General features: G+C 41.8%; 1 protein-coding gene across 9 annotated transcripts in view; it reads left to right on the forward strand.

Annotated features, from left to right (window-relative positions):
• GLT8D2 (glycosyltransferase 8 domain containing 2) overlaps nucleotides 1-24,464 on the forward strand; it is a 70,993-nt gene that overhangs the window by 41,650 nt on the left and 4,879 nt on the right. For 8 of the 9 annotated variants that reach the window (XM_074402312.1, XM_010340233.3, XM_010340236.3 and 5 more), the window contains 7 exons: nucleotides 3,289-3,381; nucleotides 12,770-12,941; nucleotides 16,974-17,091; nucleotides 18,948-19,032; nucleotides 19,629-19,741; nucleotides 20,611-20,777; nucleotides 21,598-21,710. In XM_074402312.1, coding sequence (XP_074258413.1) covers nucleotides 3,289-3,381; nucleotides 12,770-12,941; nucleotides 16,974-17,091; nucleotides 18,948-19,032; nucleotides 19,629-19,741; nucleotides 20,611-20,777; nucleotides 21,598-21,710 — 861 coding nt within the window. The remainder of the gene's footprint in view (nucleotides 1-3,288; nucleotides 3,382-12,769; nucleotides 12,942-16,973; nucleotides 17,092-18,947; nucleotides 19,033-19,628; nucleotides 19,742-20,610; nucleotides 20,778-21,597; nucleotides 21,711-24,464) is intronic. The other variant, XM_010340237.3, reaches the window with a different exon arrangement.

Here is a 24,464-nt window from a genome sequence, read left to right on the forward strand (position 1 = left end):
CAGGCAACTCGATGTCAGTGCTAACAGCCACAGTTGAAAGTGTCAGATGATAGTAGACATTCAGCCACCTCCCCAAGTTGGTTGTGGCAGGTAAATTTTTTTTTTTTTTTTTTTTTGAGACAGAGTTCTGCTCTGTCACTGAGGCTGGAGTGCAGTGATGTGATCTCTGCTCACTGCAATCTCTGCCTCCTGGGTTCAAATGATTCTCCTGCCTCAACCTTTCAAGTAGCTGGGATTACAGGCACCCGCCACCATGCCTAGCTAATTTTTGTGTTTTTAGTAGAGATGGGGTTTTACCATGTTGGCTGGGCTGGTCTCAAACTCCTGACCTCAAGTGATCCACCTGCCTCAGCCTCCAAAAGTGTTGGGATTACAGGCGTGAGCCACCATGCTCAGCTGTAGCGGGTGTGTATTAATTGGACCTGTTGATAAATTGTAGAATTTTGTTCATTTTTTGCTTCTCCATAATTTTGTTTTAAACTGAGTTTAGTATCTGATTGACCCTGCTGAATCTGTAATTTATAAGGCAGTGAGGGACTGGGTGTCAGTAAAATAGAATCACAGCCTCAGGATGTAGCTTTGAAAGGCATCCATGGAGACTCTTCTTTTACAAATGGGAAGACAAAGGCATAGAGGCCAAAAAAATAGATCCATATGAAGTCAATAGATTAAGTCTCTTGATACATACAAATAATAAAAAATAATATGGGCTGGGCATGGTGGCTCTTGCCTATATCCTTAGCACTTTGGGAGGCCAATGGGGGCGGATCACCTGAGGTCAGAAGTTTGAGATCAGCCTGGCCAACATAGTGAAACCCCATCTCTACTAAAAATACAAAAATTAGCCGGGCGTGGTGGCTCAAGCCTGTAATCCCAGCACTTTGGGAGGCTGAGGCGGGTGGATCATGAGGTCGAGAGATCGAGACCATCCTGGTCAACATGGTGAAACCCCGTCTCTACTAAAAATACAAAACATTAGCTGGGCATGGTGGCACGTGCCTGTAATCCCAGCTACTCAGGAGGCTGAGGCAGGAGAATTGCCTGAACCCAGGAGGCGGAGGTTGCGGTGAGCCGAGATCGCGCCATTGCACTCCAGCCTGGGTAACAAGAGCGAAACTCCGTCTCAAAAAAAAATAAAATAAAATAAAAATACAAAAATTAGCCGAGCATGATGGTGGATGCCTGTAATCCCAGCTACTTGGGAGGCTGAGGCAGGAGAATCGCTTGAACCCAGGAGGCAGAGTTTGCAGTGAGTTGAGACTGTGCTATTGCTCTCCAGCCTGGGCAACAAGAGTGAAATTCTGTCTAAAAAAACACATTTTTCTTTAAGTTGACTCATTTTTGTAAGTGTAATTCATAATAGAAAGTTCTTATCCTTACTGTAAATGAAAACAGAATGATTGCCTATCATAATAAAAAAAAGTAGCTTTAAACATGTATACAATTAGAAAAATGTGATTCAATTCTGGGTAGCTTTTGTTGTGCTCCTGCACATAAAATCAGAAAGACTGACTTTCTCATATGGTAATATAATACTACTTAATGCTATGAACATGAACTTCCCCAGTCATTTCATGCACTACCAGTGCTATGTGTTCCATACTCAAGAAAACACTGTTTTATGCCACCCTACTTCTCTCCAGATCCTAAGAGCAAACATCACTGGAACAGACAGACCTGGAGGCTTAGAGGCATTGGGGTCTTCTAACTGTTTACCCAGGGCAGGCAAGAATTTCTGCCTTTCCTTCCTTCCCTCCCTCCATTTCTTTCTTTCTTCTCCTCTCTCTCTCTCTCTCTCTCTCTCTCTCTCTCTCTCTCTCTCTCTCTCTTTCTTTCTTTTTCTCCCTCTGTCTCCCAGACTAGAGTTCAGTGGCACAATCTCGGTTCACTGCAACCTCCACCTCCCAGGTTCAAGCAATTCTCATGCCTCGGCCTCCTGAGTATCTGAGACTACAGTCATATGCAACACCCAGCTAATTTTTGTATTTTATTAGGGACAGATTTTCGCTATGTTGGCCAGGCTAGTCTCAAACTGGCCTCCGGTGATCCACCTGTGCTCAGATTGCAGGTGTGAGCCACCGCACCTGGCCTGCACATCATCCTTGACCAGAGGTTGAGTTAACTGAGAAGCAACTGTGTCATAATGGCTAAGAACATGTACTTATAATTACTACTGGCTCATAGAAGAATCACTTAAACTCAACAAAATAAAAGCCACATGTGAAAGACCGACAGCCGGTATCACAATAAATGGGGAAAAACTAAAAGCCTTTCCTTTTACATCTGGAACACGACAAGGATGGCTGCTTTCACTATTGTTATTCAACACAGTACAGCAAAAGAAATAAAGAGCATCCAAATTGGAAAGGAAGAAGTCAAATTATCCTTGTTTGAAGATGATATATTTTTGTTTTGTTTTGGAGAGAGGGTCTTGCTCTATCACCCAGCCTGGATTGATCTCGGCTCACTGCAATCTCCGCCTCGCAGGTTCAAGCAATTCTCATGCCTCAGCCTCCCAAATAGCTGGGACTACAGGCATGTGCCACCACACCCAGCTAATTTTTGTATTTTTAGTAGAGATGTGGTTTTGCCATGTTGCCCAGGCTGGTCTTGAACTCCTGGCCTCATGTGATCTGCCCACCTTAGCCTCCCAAAGTGCTGGGATTACAGGTGTGAGCAGATATAATCTTATATTTGGAAAATTCTAAAGACTTCACCAAAAAGCAATTAGGACTGATATACGAATTCAGTAAAGATTCAAGACCTCTGAGCAACAATAGTGTTTCAGGTTAATTCTTTCTGTTTGTTTGTTTTGTATTTGAGACAGGGTCTGGCTCTGTCACACAGACTGGAGTAATCTTGGCTCACTGCAGCCTCTACCTCCCCAGCTCAAGCCATCCTCCTATCTCAGACCCCCGAGTAGCTGGGACTACAGGTGCATACCACCACACCCAGCTCATTTTTGTAGGGTTTTCTTGTTTGTTTGTTTCTTTTCTTTTTTTTTTTTTTTTGTAGAGACAGGGTTCCACTATGTTGCCCAGGCTGGTCTTGAACTCCTGAGCTCAAGTGATCTGCCTGCCTCAGCCTCCCAAAGTACTGGGATTACAGGCATGAGCCACCACACCTGGCCAGGTTAATTCTTTATATGCTATCTGTTTATTGAAAGGCCTCAGACCACCACTTCTCCATGTGACTTGGAAGGCATCTACTCATATTACCATGATAAACTTTGTCACGTGTTTTTGGGTTCACAGGTTCAATGCTAACGTGTTTCCATTTCTATGTCAGTTAATCAGGTGCTGCTGTTCCTTCTGATCATGACCCTCTGTTTGATTCTGTATAAGAAAGTACATAAGGGGACTCTGCCCAAGAATGACACAGGTGAGCAGACACGGAATTCATTGAGATAGGATACACAGGAATGTGGTTTGAATGTGTTCTTCTAGGTCCTTTCAGTATCTGGGTTAAGGGACAAGTGGCAGTTTGGTCAACTCTCGAGGACCTGCTAGTAGAATATCTGCCCTAGGCCACCTTTTCAGTTGTTCTCTAGGGTGGTCAGTGCTATTCAAACTTTAGCATGTGTGAGATTCACATGGAGAGCTTGCTAAAACGCAGCACTTGGCCACCTGTGAGGTGTAGAATAAGTAGGTATGAGTTGGAGCCTCAAGATTAGCCTCAGGCTAATTTCCAGTTAGCTCCTGGTTGAGGCTGATGCTGTGGGTTCTTGGACCACACAGTGGGTGTACTGCTTTACATCCCATTTCTTTGGAGCTTCTCAATGACTGCTTATGGAAACCACCCTCTCTCTCCTCTCCCTGCTGGTAAATTACCATCAGTGCAAGACAGCCTCATAACTCTCAAATTGAAAATGGCCCTCCATTGGCCCTGTGTTCTCTCCCAGCTGCACTGAAAACTGTGTTTCCCTCATGGCGGTGAAGTGCTTGACATGGCACCTTCATAACTCTAATGCACACACAAAGTCAATCTCCATAAAAATAAAGAAGCACTGCTTATTACAGTTTAATTAATTTACTTAAAAATTTTTTTTTTTTGGGACAGAGTCTCACTCTGTTGCCCTGGCTGGAGTACAGTGGCACAATAGCAGCTCACTGCAGCCTCGATCTCCAGGGCTCAAGCAATCCTCCTGCCTCAGCACCCTCAAATAGTTGGGACTACAGGTGTGTGCCACTACACCCAGCAAACTTTCTGTATTTTTTGAAGAGATGGGTTTTGCCATGCTGCCCAGGCTGGTCTTGAACTCCTGGGCGCAAGCTATCCTCCTGACTTGGCCTCCCAAAGTGCTGGGATTACAGGCATAAGCTACCATGCCCAGCTAATTTACTTTTTGTATCAATCAAGCAAATATACATTTACGGGCTGGCGGTGGTTGCTCATACTTGTAATCCTAGAACTTTGGTGGGCTGAGGTGGGAGAATCACTTGAGTCTAGGTGTTTGAGACCAGCTCAGCCTAGGCAACAAAGCGAGACCCTGTCTACACTGACACAAAAAATTACCTGGGCATGAGGGGGCTTGCCTATAGTCCCAGCTACTCAAGAGGCTGGGATGAGAGGATCACTTGAGCCTAGGAGATCTAAGCAGCAGTGAGACCTGATAGTGCCACTACACTCCAGCTTGGATGACAGAGTGAGATTCTGAATACAGTTACTATTTTGTTGTGTTACATACATTTATTCCTCACTTTTTTTTTCAGCCATATGCTTAGGGACTGGAAACACAACAGTGAACAAAAGCAACATCCCTATTTCGATGAAGCTGGCATTTCTTTCTGATTATATTTTGTAATTTAAAAATTAATTTGGGTTAGGCATTGTGGCTAGCACCTGTAATCCCAGCACTTTGGGAGGCTGAGGTGGGTGGATTATGAGGTCAGGAGTTCAAGACCAGGCTGGCCAAGATGGTGAAACCCCATCTGTACCAAAAATTAGCCGGGTTCCTGTAATCCAAGCTACTTAGGAGGTTGAGTAGGAGAATTGTTTGATTCTTCACCCTGGAGGTGGAGGTTGCATTGAGCCAAGATTGTGCCACTGCACTCCAACCTGGGCGACAGAGTGAGATGCTATCTCAAAAAAAAAATCATTTAAAAATAATTAAAAACATATAATCTGATCTAAATGAACATAGAGAGCATCTGCAAAGAGAATGATTTTCACCAAAGACATATAGACAAATGTTCATGGGGTATAATTCATAGTAGCCTCAAACTGGAAACAATTCACATGCACATCAACTAGTGAGTAGATACAAAACATGTAAGCTATCCCACACAATGAAATACTTTTTGACAGTAAAAAGGACCAAATGACTGATACAAGCTACCATATGGATGAACCTGAAAGAGAACTATGCTAAATAAAAGAAGTCAAACCAGAAAGACCATATACTGCATGATTCCATCAATGTGAAATTTCTAGGAAAGGAAAAGCTATGGAGACACAAAGCAGATTGGTGGTTGCCTAGAGCTGGGAGTGGGAATAGATTGACTGCAGACCTGCCAGCTTGATGGAACTTTCTAAAACTGAATAGTGGTGATGGTTGTGCAACTCCATAAATTTACAAAATATCATTGAACTGTACACTTACAATGGGTAAATTTTTTTAAAAAATCTGTATTTGTTTCCTAGGGCTGCCATAACACACTAGCACAGACTAGATGGCTAGACCATAGAAATGTGTTTTCTCTAGTTCTGGATGCTGGAAGTCCAGGATCAAGGTGCGAGCAGGTTTGGTTTCTCCTGAGGCCTCTCTCCTTGGCATGCAGACAGCCACCTTCTTGCTGTGTCCTCACTTGGCATTTTCTCTGTGCTGCAGTCCTGGTTGTGACCCTCTATATGATTCTCCTCTTTTCCTCCTCTTATTAGGATACCAGTCTTATTGGGTTAGGGCTGCACTAAATGACTTCACTTTAACTTAATTTCCCCTTTAAAGGCTCTGTCTCCAAGAACACACATCGTGAGATGCTGGGAGCTAAGACGTTAACAGAGGGACTCTAGAGGACACAATTCAGTCCGCAGTAGTATCTATATCTCAATAAACTGTTTTAAAAGAGAGAAAAGGAAATCATGTAAAGACAAATGTCATCTGAACTTCTGACTCCACTCCTCATGCTTCCCTCCCTGCTCATAAACCAACACATTCGCTCAGCTAATCCCACCACAGACTCCCTTCTTCAGGGAAAGAAGTGGATCAGTTTCAAAACAGCTGTTAAAACAGCTCTAAAGAAATGCACATCCTGACTGACTAATCATCTATATAGATAAACAAAGCATTTGGACCACATGAATGGATCCATTATCACATGTTTATTCATTCAGTGTTAAAAATTTTTTAAATCAGTGTTATAAAATACCACTCAGACGAACGTAGTGTTGGCATGGACGTATGCTTGTGATATATTAAGTGGGAAAAGCAAGTTGCAGAAGACACTGAAAAGCATGATTCCATTTTGGTTTTTAAATAATAAGTGTTTAGGGTATATATTCTTTAGAATATATAAACATGAAGAAGGATTTAGGGGTCACACACCATGCTGGTTATGTTATATATTGTTATGTAGGTCTGCTTTTGGAGTAGGAGTGAGAGGTCTGCAGAAAACAGTCACAATTTACCAAATACTCTTCGGTTTGGGCTGAAATTTTTTCAATAATTAAATATTAATTTTTATAATGTAAAAAATGTTAATTAAAAAAACTAGTATTCTAAGTTAATGTCCAGCAGCCCTGTGAAGTCCTATGCTGAAGTAAAACATGGCGACATTCTCTGTAATCTCCCCATCATGACATTCCATGTCATCTCCTGATACTTTTTTTGTGATTAGTGTGCTGGTCACTCACAGCTGTCTCACTGGGGGAGAGGCAAGCTGATACACTTGGCTAAAACAAGTCTTATTTGAAATGGGATTCTGAGTCATGGTACTAGGAGAGCAGAACATTTACCTTCTTCTAGGAATAGGCGTGGCTTGATCAGAGCTGCTTATGGAAGGGATGAAGGCAGTAATCATTTCTAGTCCATTCTGCTGTCATTGTGATGCTTTCTATTTTTGTTAGGCACAAATGGTTTCCCATAGCCAACATTTTAATGCATTGGCTCAGGCACCAGTTGGTACAATGAATCCAAATAATGGAGCAGATAATTCTTAAAGAAACTGCAAGGATGGAGCGTTGATAAGCCTTTCTACCTCACTTCTCCAGTGTGCCTTTGTCCTTCATTCTGTCCAGGGGAAATTTTTTGGCAGAGAGAAGTATTTTTGGCTTAGGTTAGTGCTCAGTTTCTCTGCCTGGCAGAAGCCTCTAAGGAATGTGGCAGTGTCATGTGTTGGCAGCAGAGCTGGACACTCAATGTTTGACCTTCTTCTGGAGTGTCCCCTCTTTCATGAGAATGCCCTCCTTTTACCTTGTGCTTCCCATTCTCTGCTGAAGGCCTCCGCCTGGGTCTGGGAGCCAGGTACTACCCCAGTGTTTTCACCCTTCCCTCTTATTCCTCACAAGAGTCCTGTTTTCTGAGGCTCATTCATCAATTCCATTTAGTTCATTTCAGCAAACTTTCATTAAGCACTCCCAAAGTGCCAGACTCAGTGGGGATAATATAATGAGCTTACAGTGTAGTGGAGGAGACAGACACATAAAGATTCTTCCAGTACGTTGTGGCAAGTGCTCAAATAGTGATACCTAATACTGACCCATCTATTCAGATTTTACTGAAAATCTACCATGTACCAGGCACTGGGAAAGCTGCTGAGAATACAGAGATGAACAAGATACGATCCCTGCCCTCACAGGGATCCTAGTGTAATAGGAGAAAGAGGGAAGACATGCAACCAAATAAATTTCAATGCACTTAATAAATCCAACCTTAGGTAAGGCTACTGCACAGAGAAGGAACATGTTAATTTGTGTAGGGAGCTGTTAAAGGCTTCCCGGAGAATCTGATGTTGGTACTGCGTTTGGAATTTGGAATAAATATGTAAAGATTAGCCATGCAGAAAAGGATATTGAAAGAATTCCAGGCATTGGGAACATCATATGCAAAGGCACTGAGATAAGAGTAATGTTCTGGGAACCATGAGGAGTTTGGTGTTACTGAAATAGAAGGAGGTGAGGCTGGAGAAGTGAGCAGGGGCTGGATTATGAGGGCGCTTGTGTGCCAGGCAAAGATGTGGCTTTAACTTTTAGGAACCACTGAAGAACTTTCAGCAACAAAGAAATATAGTCAAATTAGCATTTTTGGCATATCACTTCATAGCCTCCACGGTAGCATATCACATAATACCTCCATAAGATGACAATTTAGTCCAAAGGAATAATCCTTAAGAAACTTTTTTTTGTTTGTTTATGCTGCTGATAAAGACATACCCAAGACTAGGAAGAAAAAGAAGTTTAATTGAACTTACAGTTCCACATGCCTGGGGAGGGCTCAGAATCATATGGGAGGCAAAAGGCACTTCTTACATGGCAGTGGCAAGAGAAAATGAGATATGCAAAAGTGGAAACCCATGATAAAATCATCAGATCTTATGAAACTTATTCACTTCCATGAGAACAGTATGGGGGAAACCATTCCCATGATTCACATTATCTCCCACTGGGTCCCTCCTACAACATGTGGGAATTATTAAAGTACAATTCGAGATAAGATTTCGGTGGGGACACAGAGCCAAACCATATCATTCCACCCTGGTCCCTCCAGATCTCATGTCCTCGCATTTCCAAACCAATCATGCCTTCCCAACAGTCCCTCAAAGTCTTAGCTCATTACAGCATTAACCTAAAAATCTACAGTCCAAAGTCTCATCTGAGACAAGGCAAGTTCCTTCTGTCTATGAGCCTGTAAAATCAAAAGCAAGCTTGTTACTTCCTAGATACAATGGGGGTACAGGTATTTGGTAAATACAGCCATTCCAAATGAGAGAAAATTGGCCAAAACAGGGATTACAGGCCCCCTGCATGTCCAGAATCCAGCAGGGCAGTCAAATATTAAAGCTCCAAAATGATCTCCTTTGACTCCAGGTCTCCCATCCAGGTGATGCTGATGCAAGAAATAGGTTCCCATGGTCTTGGGCAGCTCTACCCTGTGGCTTTGCAGGATACAGCCTCCTTCCCAGCTGCCTTCATGGGCTGACATTGAGTGTCTGTGGCTTTTCCAGCAATAGGTACAAGCTGTCCTACCATTCTGGGTCTGGAGGACAGTGGCCCTCTTCTCACAGCTCCACTAGGCAGTGCCCCAGTAGGGACTCTGTGTGGGAGCTCTGATCCCACATTTCCCTTCTGCACTGCCCTAGCAGAAGTTCTCCATGAGGGCCCCATCCCTGCAGTGAACTTCTGCCTGGGCATCTAGACATTTCCATGTATCTTCTGAAATCTAAGTGGAGGTTCCCAAACCCCAATTTTTCACTTCTGTGCACTCACAGGCTTAACACCATGCAGAAGCTTCCAAGGCTCTGAAGCCACAGCCTGAGCTCTATGTTGGCTCCTTTCTACCATGGCTGGAGTGACTGGAACACAGGGCACCAAGTCCTTAGGCTGCATACCAGACCCTGGGGCCAGCATATGAAACCACTTTCTCCTAGGCCTCTGGGCCTGGACCACTGATATGCCCTGGAGACATTTTTCCCATTGTCTTGGGGATTAACATTTGGTTCCTTGTTACTTATGCAAATTTCTGCAGCTGGCTTTAATTTCTCCTTAGAAAAGTGATGGGTTTTTTTTTTTTTCCTATCACATTGTCAGGTTGCAAATTTTTCAATCTTTTATACTCTCCTTCCCTTATAAAACTGAATGCCTTTAGCAGCACCCAAGCCACCTCTTGAATGCTTTGCTGCTTAGAAATTTCTTCCACCAGATATCTTAAATTATCTCCCTCAAGTTCAAAGTTCCACAGATCCCTAGGGCAGGGGCAAAATGTCTCAGGTCTCTTTGCTAAACATAACAAAAGTCACCTTTGCCCCAGTACAACAAATTCCTCTTCTCCATTTGAGACCACTTCCACTTGGACCTTATTGTCCATGTCTCTAACTGGCTTTTGGTCAAAGCTATTCAACACATCTCTAGGAAGTTCCAAACCTTCCTACATTTTCCTGTCTTCTTCTGACCCCTCTAAACTTTTCCAACCTCTGCTTGTTACCCAGTTCCAACGTTGCTTCCATATTTTTGGGTATCTTTTCAGCAATGTCCCACTCTACTGGTACCAATTTACTGTATTAGTCAGTTTTCATGCTGCTGGTAAAGACATACCTTAGACTGGGAAGAAAAAGAGTATTAATTGGACTTATAGTTCCACATAGCTGGAGAGGCCTCAGAATCATGGCAGGAGGTAAAAGGCACTTCTTGCATGGTGGCAGCAAGAGAAATTGAGAGATGCAAAAGCAGAACCCCCTGATAAAACCACCAGATCTCGTGAGACTTATTCACTACCACAAGAACAATATGGGAAAAACCACTCCCATGATTCAATTATCTTTCACTGGGTCCTTCCCACAACACATAGGAATTATGGGAATATAATTCAAGATGAGATTTGGGTGGGGACACAGAGCCATACCATATCATGGTTACTTTAGACAATTTGGAAAGTATAAGAAATACAAATAAAATCAAAGTCACACATAATTCCATAAATAGACATAGGTCCATTTGCAAATATGTATGTATCAAAGTGGGTTCAAAAATAGAGAGAATTTTGTATTCTTTTCTCCTTAACAATGTCTTATGACCATTCTCTCATGTCAGTAAATATATTGTGAAAACAAAATTATTCTAGTCATGGAAATTTCAGGCACAGTAGAAGGAGAAAGAGGAGGCCATTTTCAATGTGTCTTAAATTACACAAAACACAGTACCTGGTAGTTAGTTTCAAGAAATGCTTGTTGAATTAAATATCAGCTAGAACTACCGTGAACCTCAGGGATAAAGGTTTTTCAAAAAGGATCTGGAAAGAGAGAGGGTGAGGTGGGAGTGGAGGAGCGGGGGAGAGGGAGAGAGTGAGAGAGCTCTTTAAGTAAAAATCAGTTGAGCATTTTATAGTGGATAGTGGATACTCTACTTACAGATCATTATTCTTCTCCAAGGCTGAAAGTTGTATTGTGGTACTAAAGTATGATGTTATATGGCTTTGGTATTTTATATCACAGCCAAGGCTCAAAAGAATAATTAATTATTCATCTTGTGCATTAGTCATGCTCTTTCATTTACCTCCTTCCTCTTGCTGTCAGCATTTGAGAAACTTGACTAGAAGGATAGAAGAAGGAAAGGGCGGGATAGAAGAAGGAAAATCACAGCTAGTATCTTATGGCAGTGCAGACAAAGTGAATATTCTGATTCAGGCAAGAGTTGGAGACTGTTGGACAAATGAAGCTTTCAGTTCTTTGTTTTTTAACTGTGTGTGTGTTTTAGGCTAGCCAATTGGCTCCTGTAAAATAGCTCCAAAATAGATTTTGTGTTATGAGCAAAAGGGCTCACTGCCTGATGTGCTAGAATCCAACACTACGACCCTGAGTTTTGAGGAAAGCAAAGCGTTTTCTTGTAAATCATCTAACAAGGAGACATGAGCCTAGCTCAAATCTGTGTTCCTACTGCTTTAAGGCAGTAATTTTATTTAAAAAGCTCAAGGGTGGATTCTGGGATTAGTAGGTGATTGATAGAAGGGAAGAAGAGGTCTGGAAAGTCCTGGGGCATGCACAGTTATTTCTTCATGCTACCTCATGGGTCTCATGTGCAAATCTGGGAGGAGTTAGTATGAAAAACAGGGCGGAAATCCAAGCTGTGACATCAGCAAGTTTGTTCCGTGCAAACTTCAGTTGACCATATTGGTTCCAACTGATTTCAGCCAGTTTCTTAATCTCAGAAGCAGAGAGAGTTTCGTCATTTCAGCAAAAATTGTTTTTTCTAATCTATCATCCTGCAAACTCAAGAATTTCTATTAGTCATTGATTTCTTTAACTCTTTGGGGGTATGGTTTCAATAGTGACATAAACAAAATAGAAGTTTATGCTGGGCGTGGTGGCTCACGCCTGTAATCCCAGGACTTTGGGAGGCCGAGGTGGGTGGATCACGAGGTCAAGAGATCAAGACCATCCTGGTCAACATGGTGAAAACCCGTCTCTACTAAAAATACAAAAAATTAGCTGGGCATGGTGGTGCGTGCCTGTAATCCCAGCTACTCAGGAGGCTGAGGCAGGAGAATTGCCTGAATCCAGGAGGCGGAGGTTGCGGTGAGCCGAGATCGCGCCATTGCACTCCAGCCTGGGAAATAAGAGCGAAAATCCGTCTCAAAAGAAAAAAAAAAAAAAAAGAAGTTTATTTCTTCTCTCAAGTAGAAGTCTGATGTATCAGTTCCACAATTAGCCAGATCAAGATTCCTTCTATATTATGGTTTTGGTGAGGTCAACAGGTAGCTTCCATCTTGTGATCTAAGCTGACTACTCTACCACCATCATATCAACAGTCCAGCCAATGGGAAAGGGGAAAGGCAAGGGGGTGGGTGAGCATTTCTTTGAAGGGTAGACCCAGCAGTGGCACACATTACTTGAACTAACATCCCATTGGTCAGAACTTGATCACATAGAGCTGCACATGAGTCTGGTAAAATAGTCTTCGTGGCTGGCTGTGTACCAGCTAAAATTCCAAAGTTCTTTTCTAAGGGAAGACAGAATGACTAGATGTTGGAGAACAGTCAGCAGTCTCTTCCAAGATGCATTAAACTGGCTCTACTGCGAAATTCTTTCATGTTCCAAGACACCAATTTTGATGTTTCCAGATGATGAATCAGAGACTCCTGAAGAACTGGAAGAAGAGATTCCTGTGGTGATTTGTGCTGCAGCAGGGAGGATGGGTGCCACTATGGCTGCCATCAATAGCATCTACAGCAACACTGACGCCAACATCTTGTTCTATGTAGTGGGACTCCGGAATACTCTGACTCGAATACGGTAAGTTGTGTCTTACAGACTTCGGCACTTTCTGTTTCTTTCCTTCCTTCCCTTCCTTCCTTCCTTCCTTCCTTCTTCCTTCCTTCCTTCCTTCCTTCCTTCCTTCCTTCCTTCCTTCCTTCCTTCTTCCTTCCTTCCTCCCTTTTCCCCTCTCTTCTTTCTTTTCTCTTTCTCCTTTATTTTTCCTTCCTTTCTTCCTTCCCTCCTTTCTTCCTCCCCCTCCTCCTTCTTCTTTTTCTTTCTCCCTCCCCTCCCCTCCCCTTCCCTCCTGTCTTTCTGATAGATCTTGCTGTGTTACCCAGGCTGGAGTGTGCAGTGGTGCAATCACAGCTCACTGCAGCCTTGACCTCCCTGGCTTAAGCAATCCTTCTGCTTCAGCCTCACAAGTAGCTGGGCTGACAGGTGAATGCTGTCACACCCAGCTCATCTTATAATTTTTTGTGGAGATCAAGTCTCTCTTTGTTGCTTAGGTTGGTGAAAAATCCTGGGTTCAAGCAATCCTCCCTCCTTAGTCTCCCAAAATGCTGGGATTACAGGTGTGAGCCACCACATCTGGCCTCTACTTTCTTACATTTCCTTAAATAGATTTCCTTTCTCTTTGGATTAAGAAATAAACAAAAAATTAAAATTTGAACATATTATAAAAATGAAAGATAACTGTAAAATCTTGGTATGGAGAGTGTCTCTCTGAGCCCAGAAATCATCAAGAAAAATGGACAGATTTAACTGCATAACATTTAAAAACTTTACAATGATGAAAAATACAAATGAAACTACTCATACAATAGATTGAAAGAATTTTTAACATGTATTATAGATGTAGAATTACTATCCAAATACATAATTGTTACAACAAATTTAAAAACACAAAAAAAATTTTAAAAACATAGTCAAAAATGGGCATAGAATATAACCAGACAATTTACAGAGGGAAAAAATACAAATGGCCAATAAACATGAAAAGGTGTTGTAGGCTGGGTGAGGTGGCTCACTTCTATAATTCCAACACTTTGGGAGGCTGAGGAAAAAGGATGGCTTGGGGTCAGGCCAGCCTGGGCAACATAGCAAGACCTCTGTCTCTGCAAAAAAAATTGTTTTAAATTAGCAGACTATGGTGATATATAGCTTCACAGGAGGTAGGAGGATCCCTTGAGCCCAGGAGCGTGAGGGTGCTGTGATCTATGAGCACACCACTTAACTCCAGCCTGGGCAAAGGAATGAGACCTTGTTTCAGCTAAAAATAAATAAATAGGGCTGGGGGTGGTAGCTCACTCCTGTAATCCTAGTACTTTGGGAGGCCAATGCAGTGGATCACCTGAGGTCAGGAATTCGAGACCAGCCTGGCCAACATGAAGAAAGCCTATCTCTACTAAAAATACAAAAATTAGCTGGGCGTGGTGGCCCATGCCTATAATCTCAGCTACTGAGGAGGCTGAGGCAGGAGAGTGGCTTAAATCAAGGAGGTGGAGGCTGCAGTGAGCTGAGATTATGCCACTGCACTCCAGCCTGGGTGACAGAGCGAGACTGCATCTCCAAAAACAAAATAATAATAAATAAATAAATAAATAAGCAAAGGTTTTCTATTAGTAGGAAAATGTAAGTTAAAACATTTTTGCATTGTTTAAAACATACACGTCACTTCAGTGACATCATTTTTCACTTATCAGGTTGGCAAAAATTAAACAGAACACCATTACTCAGTGCAGGAAAATGGACATGCTTATTATTTATTTACACAATGTGCGTTTTCTAAGTTGGTGAGCGTTTGGTGAGGTCAACATGGCAATATTTATCAAAATGTTGTATGCATGTATAATTTGACTCACATGCCATTTCCTCTTCCAGGAATCTGTAGTACAAAAATTCTAGTACATATTACCAAAATATGTGTACAACAATGCTAGTTTCAGCATTATGTGAACTAGCAAAAACATTTCAAAGTGCTTAAATGTCCACCAATGGAAGAATATTTAAATGAACTGTGAAATACGATCCAGCTGTTAAAAAAAGAAGGCACTCTGTATAAACAGACACAGGAGATTCTCAAAGCATATTGTTAAGTGGAAAAAGCTGGTTACAGTATAAGTTGTATAGTATGATTCTACTTTATGAAAATTCAAAACCCCTAACTATAAGTGTGTACATGTACATGTATGTGTTTCAGTAACGAAGAAGAACTGCAGACCAGGCACAGTGGCTCATGCTTGTAATCCCAGCACTTTGGGAGGCTGAGGCAGGCAGATCACCTGAGGTCAGGAGTTTGAGACCAGCCTGACCAATATGGAGAAACCCCGTCTCTATTAAAAATACGAAAAATAGACAGCTGTGGTGGTACATGCCTGTAATCCCAGCTACCTGGGAGGCTGAGGCAAGAGAATTGCTTGAACCCAGGAGGTGGAGGTTATGGTGAGCTGAGATCACACCATTGCACTCCAGCATGGGCAACAAGAGCAAAACTCCATCTTAAAAAAAAAAAAAAAAAAAAAAAGAGAACTGGAAAGCTATTAAATTGTTAACACTATCTCTTGGGAGAACATAGGAATTGGAGAGGATGCTGATGAAGGAAATTTCAAGGTGTTTCAGTATCATTTGATCATTCAAAAGGAGAATATACTTACATGCTGCTTTTACAATTTAATGTTTTGGTAGTGGCATGATCAGGAGGTACAGAGATCTGTAAGGTGTTTGCCTCTAAACTAAATGGCCCTTGACTGCCCTGGATTTTGAGGGCTTGTGTATGCTTTCTGGGGTTTTCTGTCTCATTCCTCACTCTCCTCATCATACTATTGCTCATCATTCACTTAACCTGTTGTTAACAGCCCATTAACTATCCATGGGTATGAAAACCAGAAAACCAAATTCAAAAGGATGGCATGTTTAAGGGTTCTGAGTAAGGGTTTGTCGTTAACAAAAGGCATGAGCCACATGACTTTCTGACTTTGACCAGAGGCTGTTTCCTAGTTCTTGCTGTCCAGTCTACTCCCTGCCCCCTTTTACATATTTAAATTTTTTTTCGTTGAAGTAGAATCCCAAAACAGAAAATTGTATAAATCCAGTGTGCATTTTACTGGATGATCACAAAGTAAACACACTCATGTAACATCCAGCATGTCCTAACCAATACTTAGTATAATTAGTCTTTTGAAGTTTGCCATTTTGATGAGTGTCCAGTGTTATCTAGAAATTTGAGGTTTCCTTATTTCTAATGTTATTGAACACTTTTCCCACACACTTTGTAACCATTTGGAAGTGAGTGTTCAAGTCTCTTGCCTATTTTTCTGTTATATAGTATAACTTTTTAAAATTGATATGACCAATTTTTTTCAGATTTTGCAGATCTAAATTTTTTTCACATTTAATTCTTTTGTTGATTTTTAGTCAGCAACAAATTCTACCCTAGGTGGCTTTAATCACTGGACATTTTATTTTGGGATTATTTCTCCCAAGAATCTCATTATGAATTGGATACAAGATAAAAATTCTGCAAGACCAAGAAAACAGAAGGGAAGACGGAGGGGGAAGGAGAAGAAGGGGAATGAAGACAGATGTGGAAGATTGAGGGAGTGAATCAAAGAGACAAAGGTAAATTTGAATCAGCCTTGGAGTCAAAACAGCAGAGTAAAAATGACTTCAATCAAAGTTGAAGGTTCAGAATGTCCTGCTTCATAACATTTCAGAGCTGTTACCACATGGTGAAGACAGTACCAACAACCACAGATGCTGCTTTATAAGAAAGAAGACTTTTCATTCTTCCTGTTTCCTGGGAAAATTATTTGGATCTGGGGAGAGATTTGGTTACTATTTTGCTTCATTTCCTTTGCAGAAAGAGTTACATGATTGAGGGGGAAAAAAAAGATTTAAAGTCAGACCAGATGGGGAGAAAAGTCAGGAGGATTTATTGGACTAAACTCTACTGAGTTTACACACATTTTAATTTTAACTTTCTAGGGAGGCAACAGATTGACCCTGGGGAAATAGGCAAATGGAGAAAGATTTGAAGTGTATACTAGTGTTTTTTTGTCATTTTTTAAGGAAATGGATCGAACATTCCAAACTGAGAGAAATAAACTTTAAAATCGTGGAATTCAATCCAATGGTCCTCAAAGGGAAGATCAGACCAGACTCACCAAGGCCTGAATTGCTGCAGCCTGTAAGTAGGGACTACACAGATGCTGGGGACAGTCCTTGGTGAGACCCTTGTTCAGTAAGGAGCGCTAGGCACTGAGATACATGTGGAATATTATTTTTGAAGCCTTGTGGTGTTTGATCTCTACCAAACTCTGCTTATGTATAATTTATAAGCCAGCTGCTAAAGAAAGGATTTAAGATGGTTTATAGAAACACAATGAAGTTATTAAAGAAGAAATGAAGCATTAAAAAAATGCAGAATGCATTTATGAGTATGAATATGCCTGTAGGGGTGGGAGCTGGAGGAGGGCCAGGTAGCTGAGGCCAGGAAAGAGTACCCCAAACCTGTTGGCTGTTGGGATATTTAACTGTGATTGCATGTTAAATCTGAGTATCCGACAGCTAAGAAAAAAGAGTAGCATGATGGATTATATACTTCATAGTATTGACTAAGATAATACACTTAGGAGACACAAACTCTTTTCCTAGCCTTGGAAATCTTGAGATATTTTACCACGAGTGTTCTTACAAAAGGGACCCTCTCCCTTTTTTATTTTTTTATTTTTCTTTTTGCATAAAAAGTGGTGTTTTTGGCCAGGCCTATAATCCCAGCACATTGGGAGGGTGAGGCGGGAGGGTTGCTTGAACCCAGGAGTTTGAGACCAGCTTGGGTAATATATTGAGGCCTCGTTTATTTTCTTTTCTTTTTCTTTTTTTTTTTTTTTTGAGACGGAGTTACACTCTTGTTACCCAGGCTGGAGTGCAATGGCACTATCTCGGCTCACCACAACCTCCGCCTCCTGGGTTCAAGCAATTCTCCTGCCTCAGCCTCCTGAGTAGCTGGGATTACAGGCACGCAGCACCATGCCCAGCTAATTTTTTGTATTTTTAGTAGAGACAGGGTTTCACCATGTTGACCAGGATGGTCTCGATCTCTTGACCTTGTGCTCCACCCACCTCGGCCTCCCAAAGTGCTGGGATTACAGGCTTGAGCCACCATGCCCGGCGAGACCTCGTTTATTTTCTTAAATTAGCTAGATTTGGTGGCACACCCCTGTAGTCCTAGCTACCTACTCAGGAGCTGAGGTGCGATGACTGTTTGAGCCTGGGAGTTCAAGGCTGTAGTGAGCTGTGATCATGCCACTGCACTCCAGCCTGAGCAACAGAGTCAGACCCTGTCTCAGAAAAGAAAAAAAAAAAAAAAAAAAACAGTGGTGTTTTTGACAGCAGTTTTACAGAAACTGCAGCCACTTTCCGCATATGATTATTACTTCAATTCATCCCTGAAAATTTACTTAATTTTAAGCCCTCTGTCTATGATATGATCTTTTCTCAATTCCGGATACTGCCAGAGTACAAGCTGAGTTAAGACTTCAGATTAAGCAATATTGTTACTAACGAAACTTTGAAGTTCCTATCCACAGCCCTGAACCTTTTTCTGGTTCAGGTACCTAAAAGGTTGAGCTTGCTGTTGGGATGACACACGTGTGTGTGTGTATTTCAGGCTGATTTAATTGACGGTTATCAAAATTACTGGAAGTAGAGTAAGGCAGGTAATTTGTGCCCTAAAAGATTGACCACGGAGCCTCTGTAATGCCCACTGCAGCGGTTAACAGAGATGACAGTGGCAGCAGCCTCTGCACTAGGGGGTCTGAATCTAGAAGAATAGCTGATCTGTCAGCGCTGGCTTCAGCCTCAGGCCTCAGATATTTCAGCCACTGGGAAACTCGGGTGAGCTATCTGGCTAGCTCCTGTTTTATTCTGCTCCAGACCTGGAGCTGAGCTGAGTCTATGGTCAAAGCCGACTCTCCAGTACCCTCAGAAGACACTAAGCCATATGCCTCTTCCTCACCATCATTTCTTTTGTTGTTTTAACAGCTGAACTTCGTTCGATTTTATCTTCCTCTACTTATCCACCAACATGAGAAAGTCATCTATTTGGACGATGATGTAATTGTACAAGGTACTCTTGTTAACTGCCAAGAACACGCGGAAAAGAAGCAGCTGATAAGTAGAATGACTGTCTCTCTTCATTTTTCAAATAGCTAATTGTGCAGTGAGTTTTGACTGCTTATTTAAGTTGTGAATACAGTATTGTTGTAAATTCGGAAGTATTTTGGAAACAGGGATTGATACTTACCAGGACAATCCAGTTGACACTCTGATTGTCAAAACTTGCAATAAATAGCTTGTTAGCCTTTCCTTTCCCTGTATCTCTATAATGTATGGAAGTAAAGCGTCACGGATGACGTTCTTAGGCGTGAGAAGTTTTGATGTTTAAATGTTATATCTCTTCCATTACAAACAGGATACGCATTGGTGTGGTACCTACTTTTAGCAACAGAAATAAATTTGATCAATGCTAGTCTGAACTCATCATCAAGTGGCTTTCTGAATCTGTAGGCACGACTCTTGCTAAATAAATTGTTAAGCCACTTGAAATCAGGGATCCAATACTCTTCTCCCATAACAAAATCAAGAACTGTTTAAGCTCTAAGGCTCTATCTGGCCCCAAAACAAATGCCGTAATGTTTTAATTGCTGGTGTTTCTAAATTCAGGTGATATCCAAGAATTGTATGACACCACCTTGGCCCTGGGCCACGCAGCAGCTTTTTCAGATGACTGCGATTTGCCCTCTGCTCAGGACATAAACAGACTCGTGGGACTTCAGGTGGGCACACTATCTTGGAAATCCTCCCTTCATCCTACAGTTCTGGTCCCTTCTTCCCCTCTGCAACTCAAAATGAGTGTAACCTCCACCTTGAAAACCCTATAGGAACTCTGGCTCTTTCTGTGAATGAGATGGGAAGCTATTGGAAGAGCTTTGAGGGAATGAGTGACCTAGAGACAGAGTAGGGTGGAAAAGGGTGGAAGCAAGGATACTGCTTAGGAGGAACTTGCAGAAATCTAGTGAGTGACAATTATGGCCTGAACAGGAAGGTAGCAGTAGTGGCAAGAGAAGTGATTGGCTTCCGGCATTTTGAAGATGGGACCAACAGGATTTGCTGACAGATTTGGATAAGAAGCGAGTGAGAAAAAAGGAGCCAAGGAGGACCTAATGACCCAGGTTTTTTGCCCAAGTAACTAGAAGGATAGAGTTGCCACTGACTGAGGTAGGGCAGGGGCAGGGAAGCGGGTTTGGGATAGAATTGAGATCATTTTTTGGATGTAAGTTGGAGCTGCCTTACTAAGCATCTGAAAGGAGACATTTGGATGGCAGATGTAGCAGGAGTTGGAAGTGCAGACGAGAGGCCAGGGCTGTCAGATGGGTGGTATTTAGAGCCATGAGACTGGACAAGGCCGTTTATGGAGTTATTGCTAGAGAAAGGCACTGGTGCTGCACTCAGACTTAGGGCATTCAGCATTTAGAGGCTGGAGATATGAGGGGAAACCAGCAAAACAAAACAACAAGAAACCACCAAGTGGCCAGTGACACAGGAGGAAACCCAGAGACACTGCACAAAGGTTTCAAGAAAATGATCATTTTCCAGAAACAAAAGATTCGCTGGTCAAAAGCATACACATCCTGTTCCCTTACAGAATACATATATGGGCTATCTGGACTACCGGAAGAAGGCCATCAAAGATCTGGGCATCAGCCCCAGCACCTGCTCTTTCAATCCTGGAGTGATTGTTGCCAACATGACAGAATGGAAGCACCAGCGCATCACCAAGCAATTGGAGAAATGGATGCAAAAAAATGTGGAGTACGTGAAGACTTCTCTACCGTTTTTTCATGCTTGGGAACAAAATCATTCAGTTAATTTTTCACACATAGTTCAAGGGTTAGAAATATTTCACAGTCATCTTGGTCAGATTTTCTGTTAAGGCACTGTTAAGAAAGAAAAGGGGACAGTCAATTAAAATCTTTCCTCAAAAGGTATAAATCAGAGGAATCAAGATCCTGTGGAGTGAGGAGGCCCTGATTATACATTTTCCTATTAAGTTGTTGGAAAAATGTGACTTGAATCTCTTCCATGTAACAATCTTCATTTATCTTAGCTGAGTTTCCTCTTTTAACAGATTTGTTATTAAGGATTATTATATAGAGCCAACTCTGCTTTTTAAGGTTGATTTTTTAAATTTATAATTTTTCATTATTAAAGTTTTAAAAATAGAGAAGATAAAAATAACTCTAATACAACTGCTATGATCACATCATTGGACTGCTTGGCAGTCTTATTTTATCTGGATATTTTAATACCATCATAACCTTGAATTTGCCAGTAAAGTTATTCTAAATAACGCGGGATTAGAATTGGATCTCCCATGTCTACTATTTAAAAACCTGGGAGTTAAAATGGCAAAGTATGAACACTGTGAATCTAGGTGATGAATGTGGGAGTTCATGGTATTCTTACAACTTTGTGCAGGTTTGACAATTTTCAAAATGAAAAGTTGGGGAGAATGAAAGGCCGTAATTCTTAGTACACAGTGAGAGAATGTCTTGTATCTTTTACAATATTAGATTCTAATGAGTTTGTGGGGACTCCAGGCCAAATGTTGTTTTTTTATGTCATTTCTTAGGGAAAACCTCTACAGCAGCTCTCTGGGAGGAGGGGTGGCCACCTCCCCAATGCTGATTGTGTTTCACGGGAAATACTCCACAATTAACCCCCTGTGGCACATAAGGCACCTGGGTAAGTATGTAAAGAAACATGTAAATGTACATTTTATTTTTTTATTTTTGAGACAGTCTCACTCTACCGCCCAGGCTCAAGTGCAGTGGCGTGATCTCGGCTCACTGCAACCTCTGCTTCCCAGGTTCAAGCAATTCATCTGCCTCAGCCCCTCGAGTAGCTGGGATCACAGGTGTGCACGACCACATCCAGCTAATTTTTGTATTTTTAGTAGAGATGGGACTTTACCATGTTTGTCAGGCTGGTTGGCCTCCCAGAGTGCTGGGATTACAGGCGTGACCCACCATGCCCGGCTGCAAATATGCATTTTATAGATCCAGTGAGCACCATGGCTAGGAGAGGGTGCTACATACAGCACCAGGTTGTTCAGTTCAATCCTGCAGGTGACGCTGGACAAATCAGTGCTCAGATTCTGCAAGTGTAGCTGATATTCTTAGCTACCTGAGGGGCATGTTTCTAGATATTTATGAAAAGCCATTAGAGTCATGCTTAGCATATAGTATATGCTCGATAAACATTAACTATTATTAAGATAACTTTTGGCTGGGTGCGGTGGCTCATGCCTGTAATCCCAGCACTTTGGGAGGCTGAGGTAGGAGGATTACCTGAGGTCAGGAGTTCGAGACCAGCCTGACCAACATGGTGAAACTGTCTCTACCAAAAATACAAAAATTAGCTGGGCATGGTGGTGGGTGCCTGTAATCCCAGCTACTTGGGAGGCTGAGGCAGGAGAATCACTTGAACCCAGGAGATGGAGGTTGCAGTGAGCTGAGATCGCACCATTGCATTCCAGCCTGGGTGACAGGAGTGAAACTGCGAAACTGCGTCTCAAAAAAAAAGAGAGTGAGAACATTCACTGTCAAAGCTTTATTGAGCTGTCAACCCACACCTTTATTTTCTCTTGCAGTAACCTACAGTGGACAAAACCAAATAAATTAGCATAATGGCTTAGGATGAATTCAGAAAGCTGCCATTAAAATTTATCCTTTAAAAAGCAGTTGACTCTGTACTGTGAGTTCCTTAAGTCTTTTATTCACTACACAAGTGTAGGTTTTAGGATATAGATTGGAATCCCAACTATGATTTTGGGCAAGCTACTGCATATATGTAAATTGCTTAGCATAGAGGACACATTCATTCCATTCTAACACATGGCCACAATCCCTTATCCAAAACCACTGGGCCAGACATGTTTAGTTTAGAAAGGGTTTGGATTTTAAAAAGGTAATGTGGTGCTGAGTGGGATCTAGGTTTTACTGCCAAAGGAGGTATTTAAAAACCTTGTTTTCAGACCTTTGGGGATTATTTTAGAATTAGAGGCAATGGATATGGACTTATATTTACCAACTTCCCATTACATTGCTAAGAACTGGATTAAGTTCTGTTAAGGAAGGTGAATATTATTTCTAATTCTCATGACCCTACAAGGTGTCATGTCCCATAATCTCCTTTCTAGAAGAAAGGACGTAATTGTGGAGGCAGAGTTACTGTCTGCTCTCGATGATTCTGTGGATTGCTTCTGCATCATTACCAGAATCCTCTGATTTTCCTGAGCATACGTATGCACAAAAGAGTGCCACAGGGAAGTCAGTGGTCTGTCTGATTTGATTTATAGTCACGTCAGGTTCACCATTAGGTCCAGTATCAACCTTTCCGTGTGCAGAAAATCCCATCAAAGTAGGTCTATTTTTAAAAACGTGTAGGAACAGCTATGCAGAGCTTACATCAGTAATGTGACAGCATTGTATGATCTTGAAACAGAGACTCAGAATTACATTTTATGAAATATCCAACTTAGGCCAGTCACGGTAGCTAACATCTGTAATCCCAGCACTTTGTGAGGCTGAGGTAGGTGGATCACTTGAGGTCGGGAGTTCAAGACCAGCCTGGCCAACATGGTGAAACTAAAAATTAAAAAAAATGGCATGCGCCTGTAATCCCAGTTATTCAGGAGGCTGAGGCAGGAGAATAGCCTGAACCTGGGAGGCAGAGATTGCAGTGAGCAGAGATCATGCTACTGTACTCCATCCACCCTGGTCTACAGAGCTATACTTTGTCTCAAAAGAAAAAAGAAAAGAAAAAAAGAGAAATATTCAACTTACTGACAAGTAGGAAGGGACATTCTCAAGACAAAGATGTCATTTTTCTTTGTAGAATGAAGCTTCCGTCTGTGCTGAAGTTTCTGGAATCAGGGTTGGTGTGCAAAGTGAATCTACACAAAAATCATTTAAAAAATGATCTGGTTTCAGGGTGTTCTGGAGGCAGAAGGGCAACATAACACTAATGAGAGCATTAAGTTTGGGCCAGGCAGGCTTGAGAGTTTTTAAATTTACAAAATATGTTTAGCTAAAAGCATTTTCATCACCCAAATTGCAAGCCCTTCTAAGGTAGCTCCACACAGCCCTTCAGTTATGAAGCTGAGATGAGGATGCCTTACTTAGAGACATTTCACGAAGTGTCTCTTCCCAAATGAATATTTCCTTTGTATAGACTCTGGTGATTGATAATTATTTTGATTATGCTGCTATAGCTTGAAAAAACTAGTTTCTCCTCTGCAGCTGCCTTCACAGCTATTTATTAGTAACAGATGCCAGGTCGTGTTGTTGTTAACATCATACATAACATAACCCTAGCAAATCAACCCTCTCGTAATTCAATGGACTTTTCAGCATTTGTTTGTTTGTTTGTTTGTTTTTTGCAATGGAGCCTTGCTCTGTCAACAGGCTGGAGTGCAGTGGCACAATCTCGGCTCAC

The sequence above is a fragment of the Saimiri boliviensis genome, chromosome 7 (assembly GCF_048565385.1).
Source record: "Saimiri boliviensis isolate mSaiBol1 chromosome 7, mSaiBol1.pri, whole genome shotgun sequence".
NCBI classification, from domain to species: domain Eukaryota; kingdom Metazoa; phylum Chordata; class Mammalia; order Primates; family Cebidae; genus Saimiri; species Saimiri boliviensis.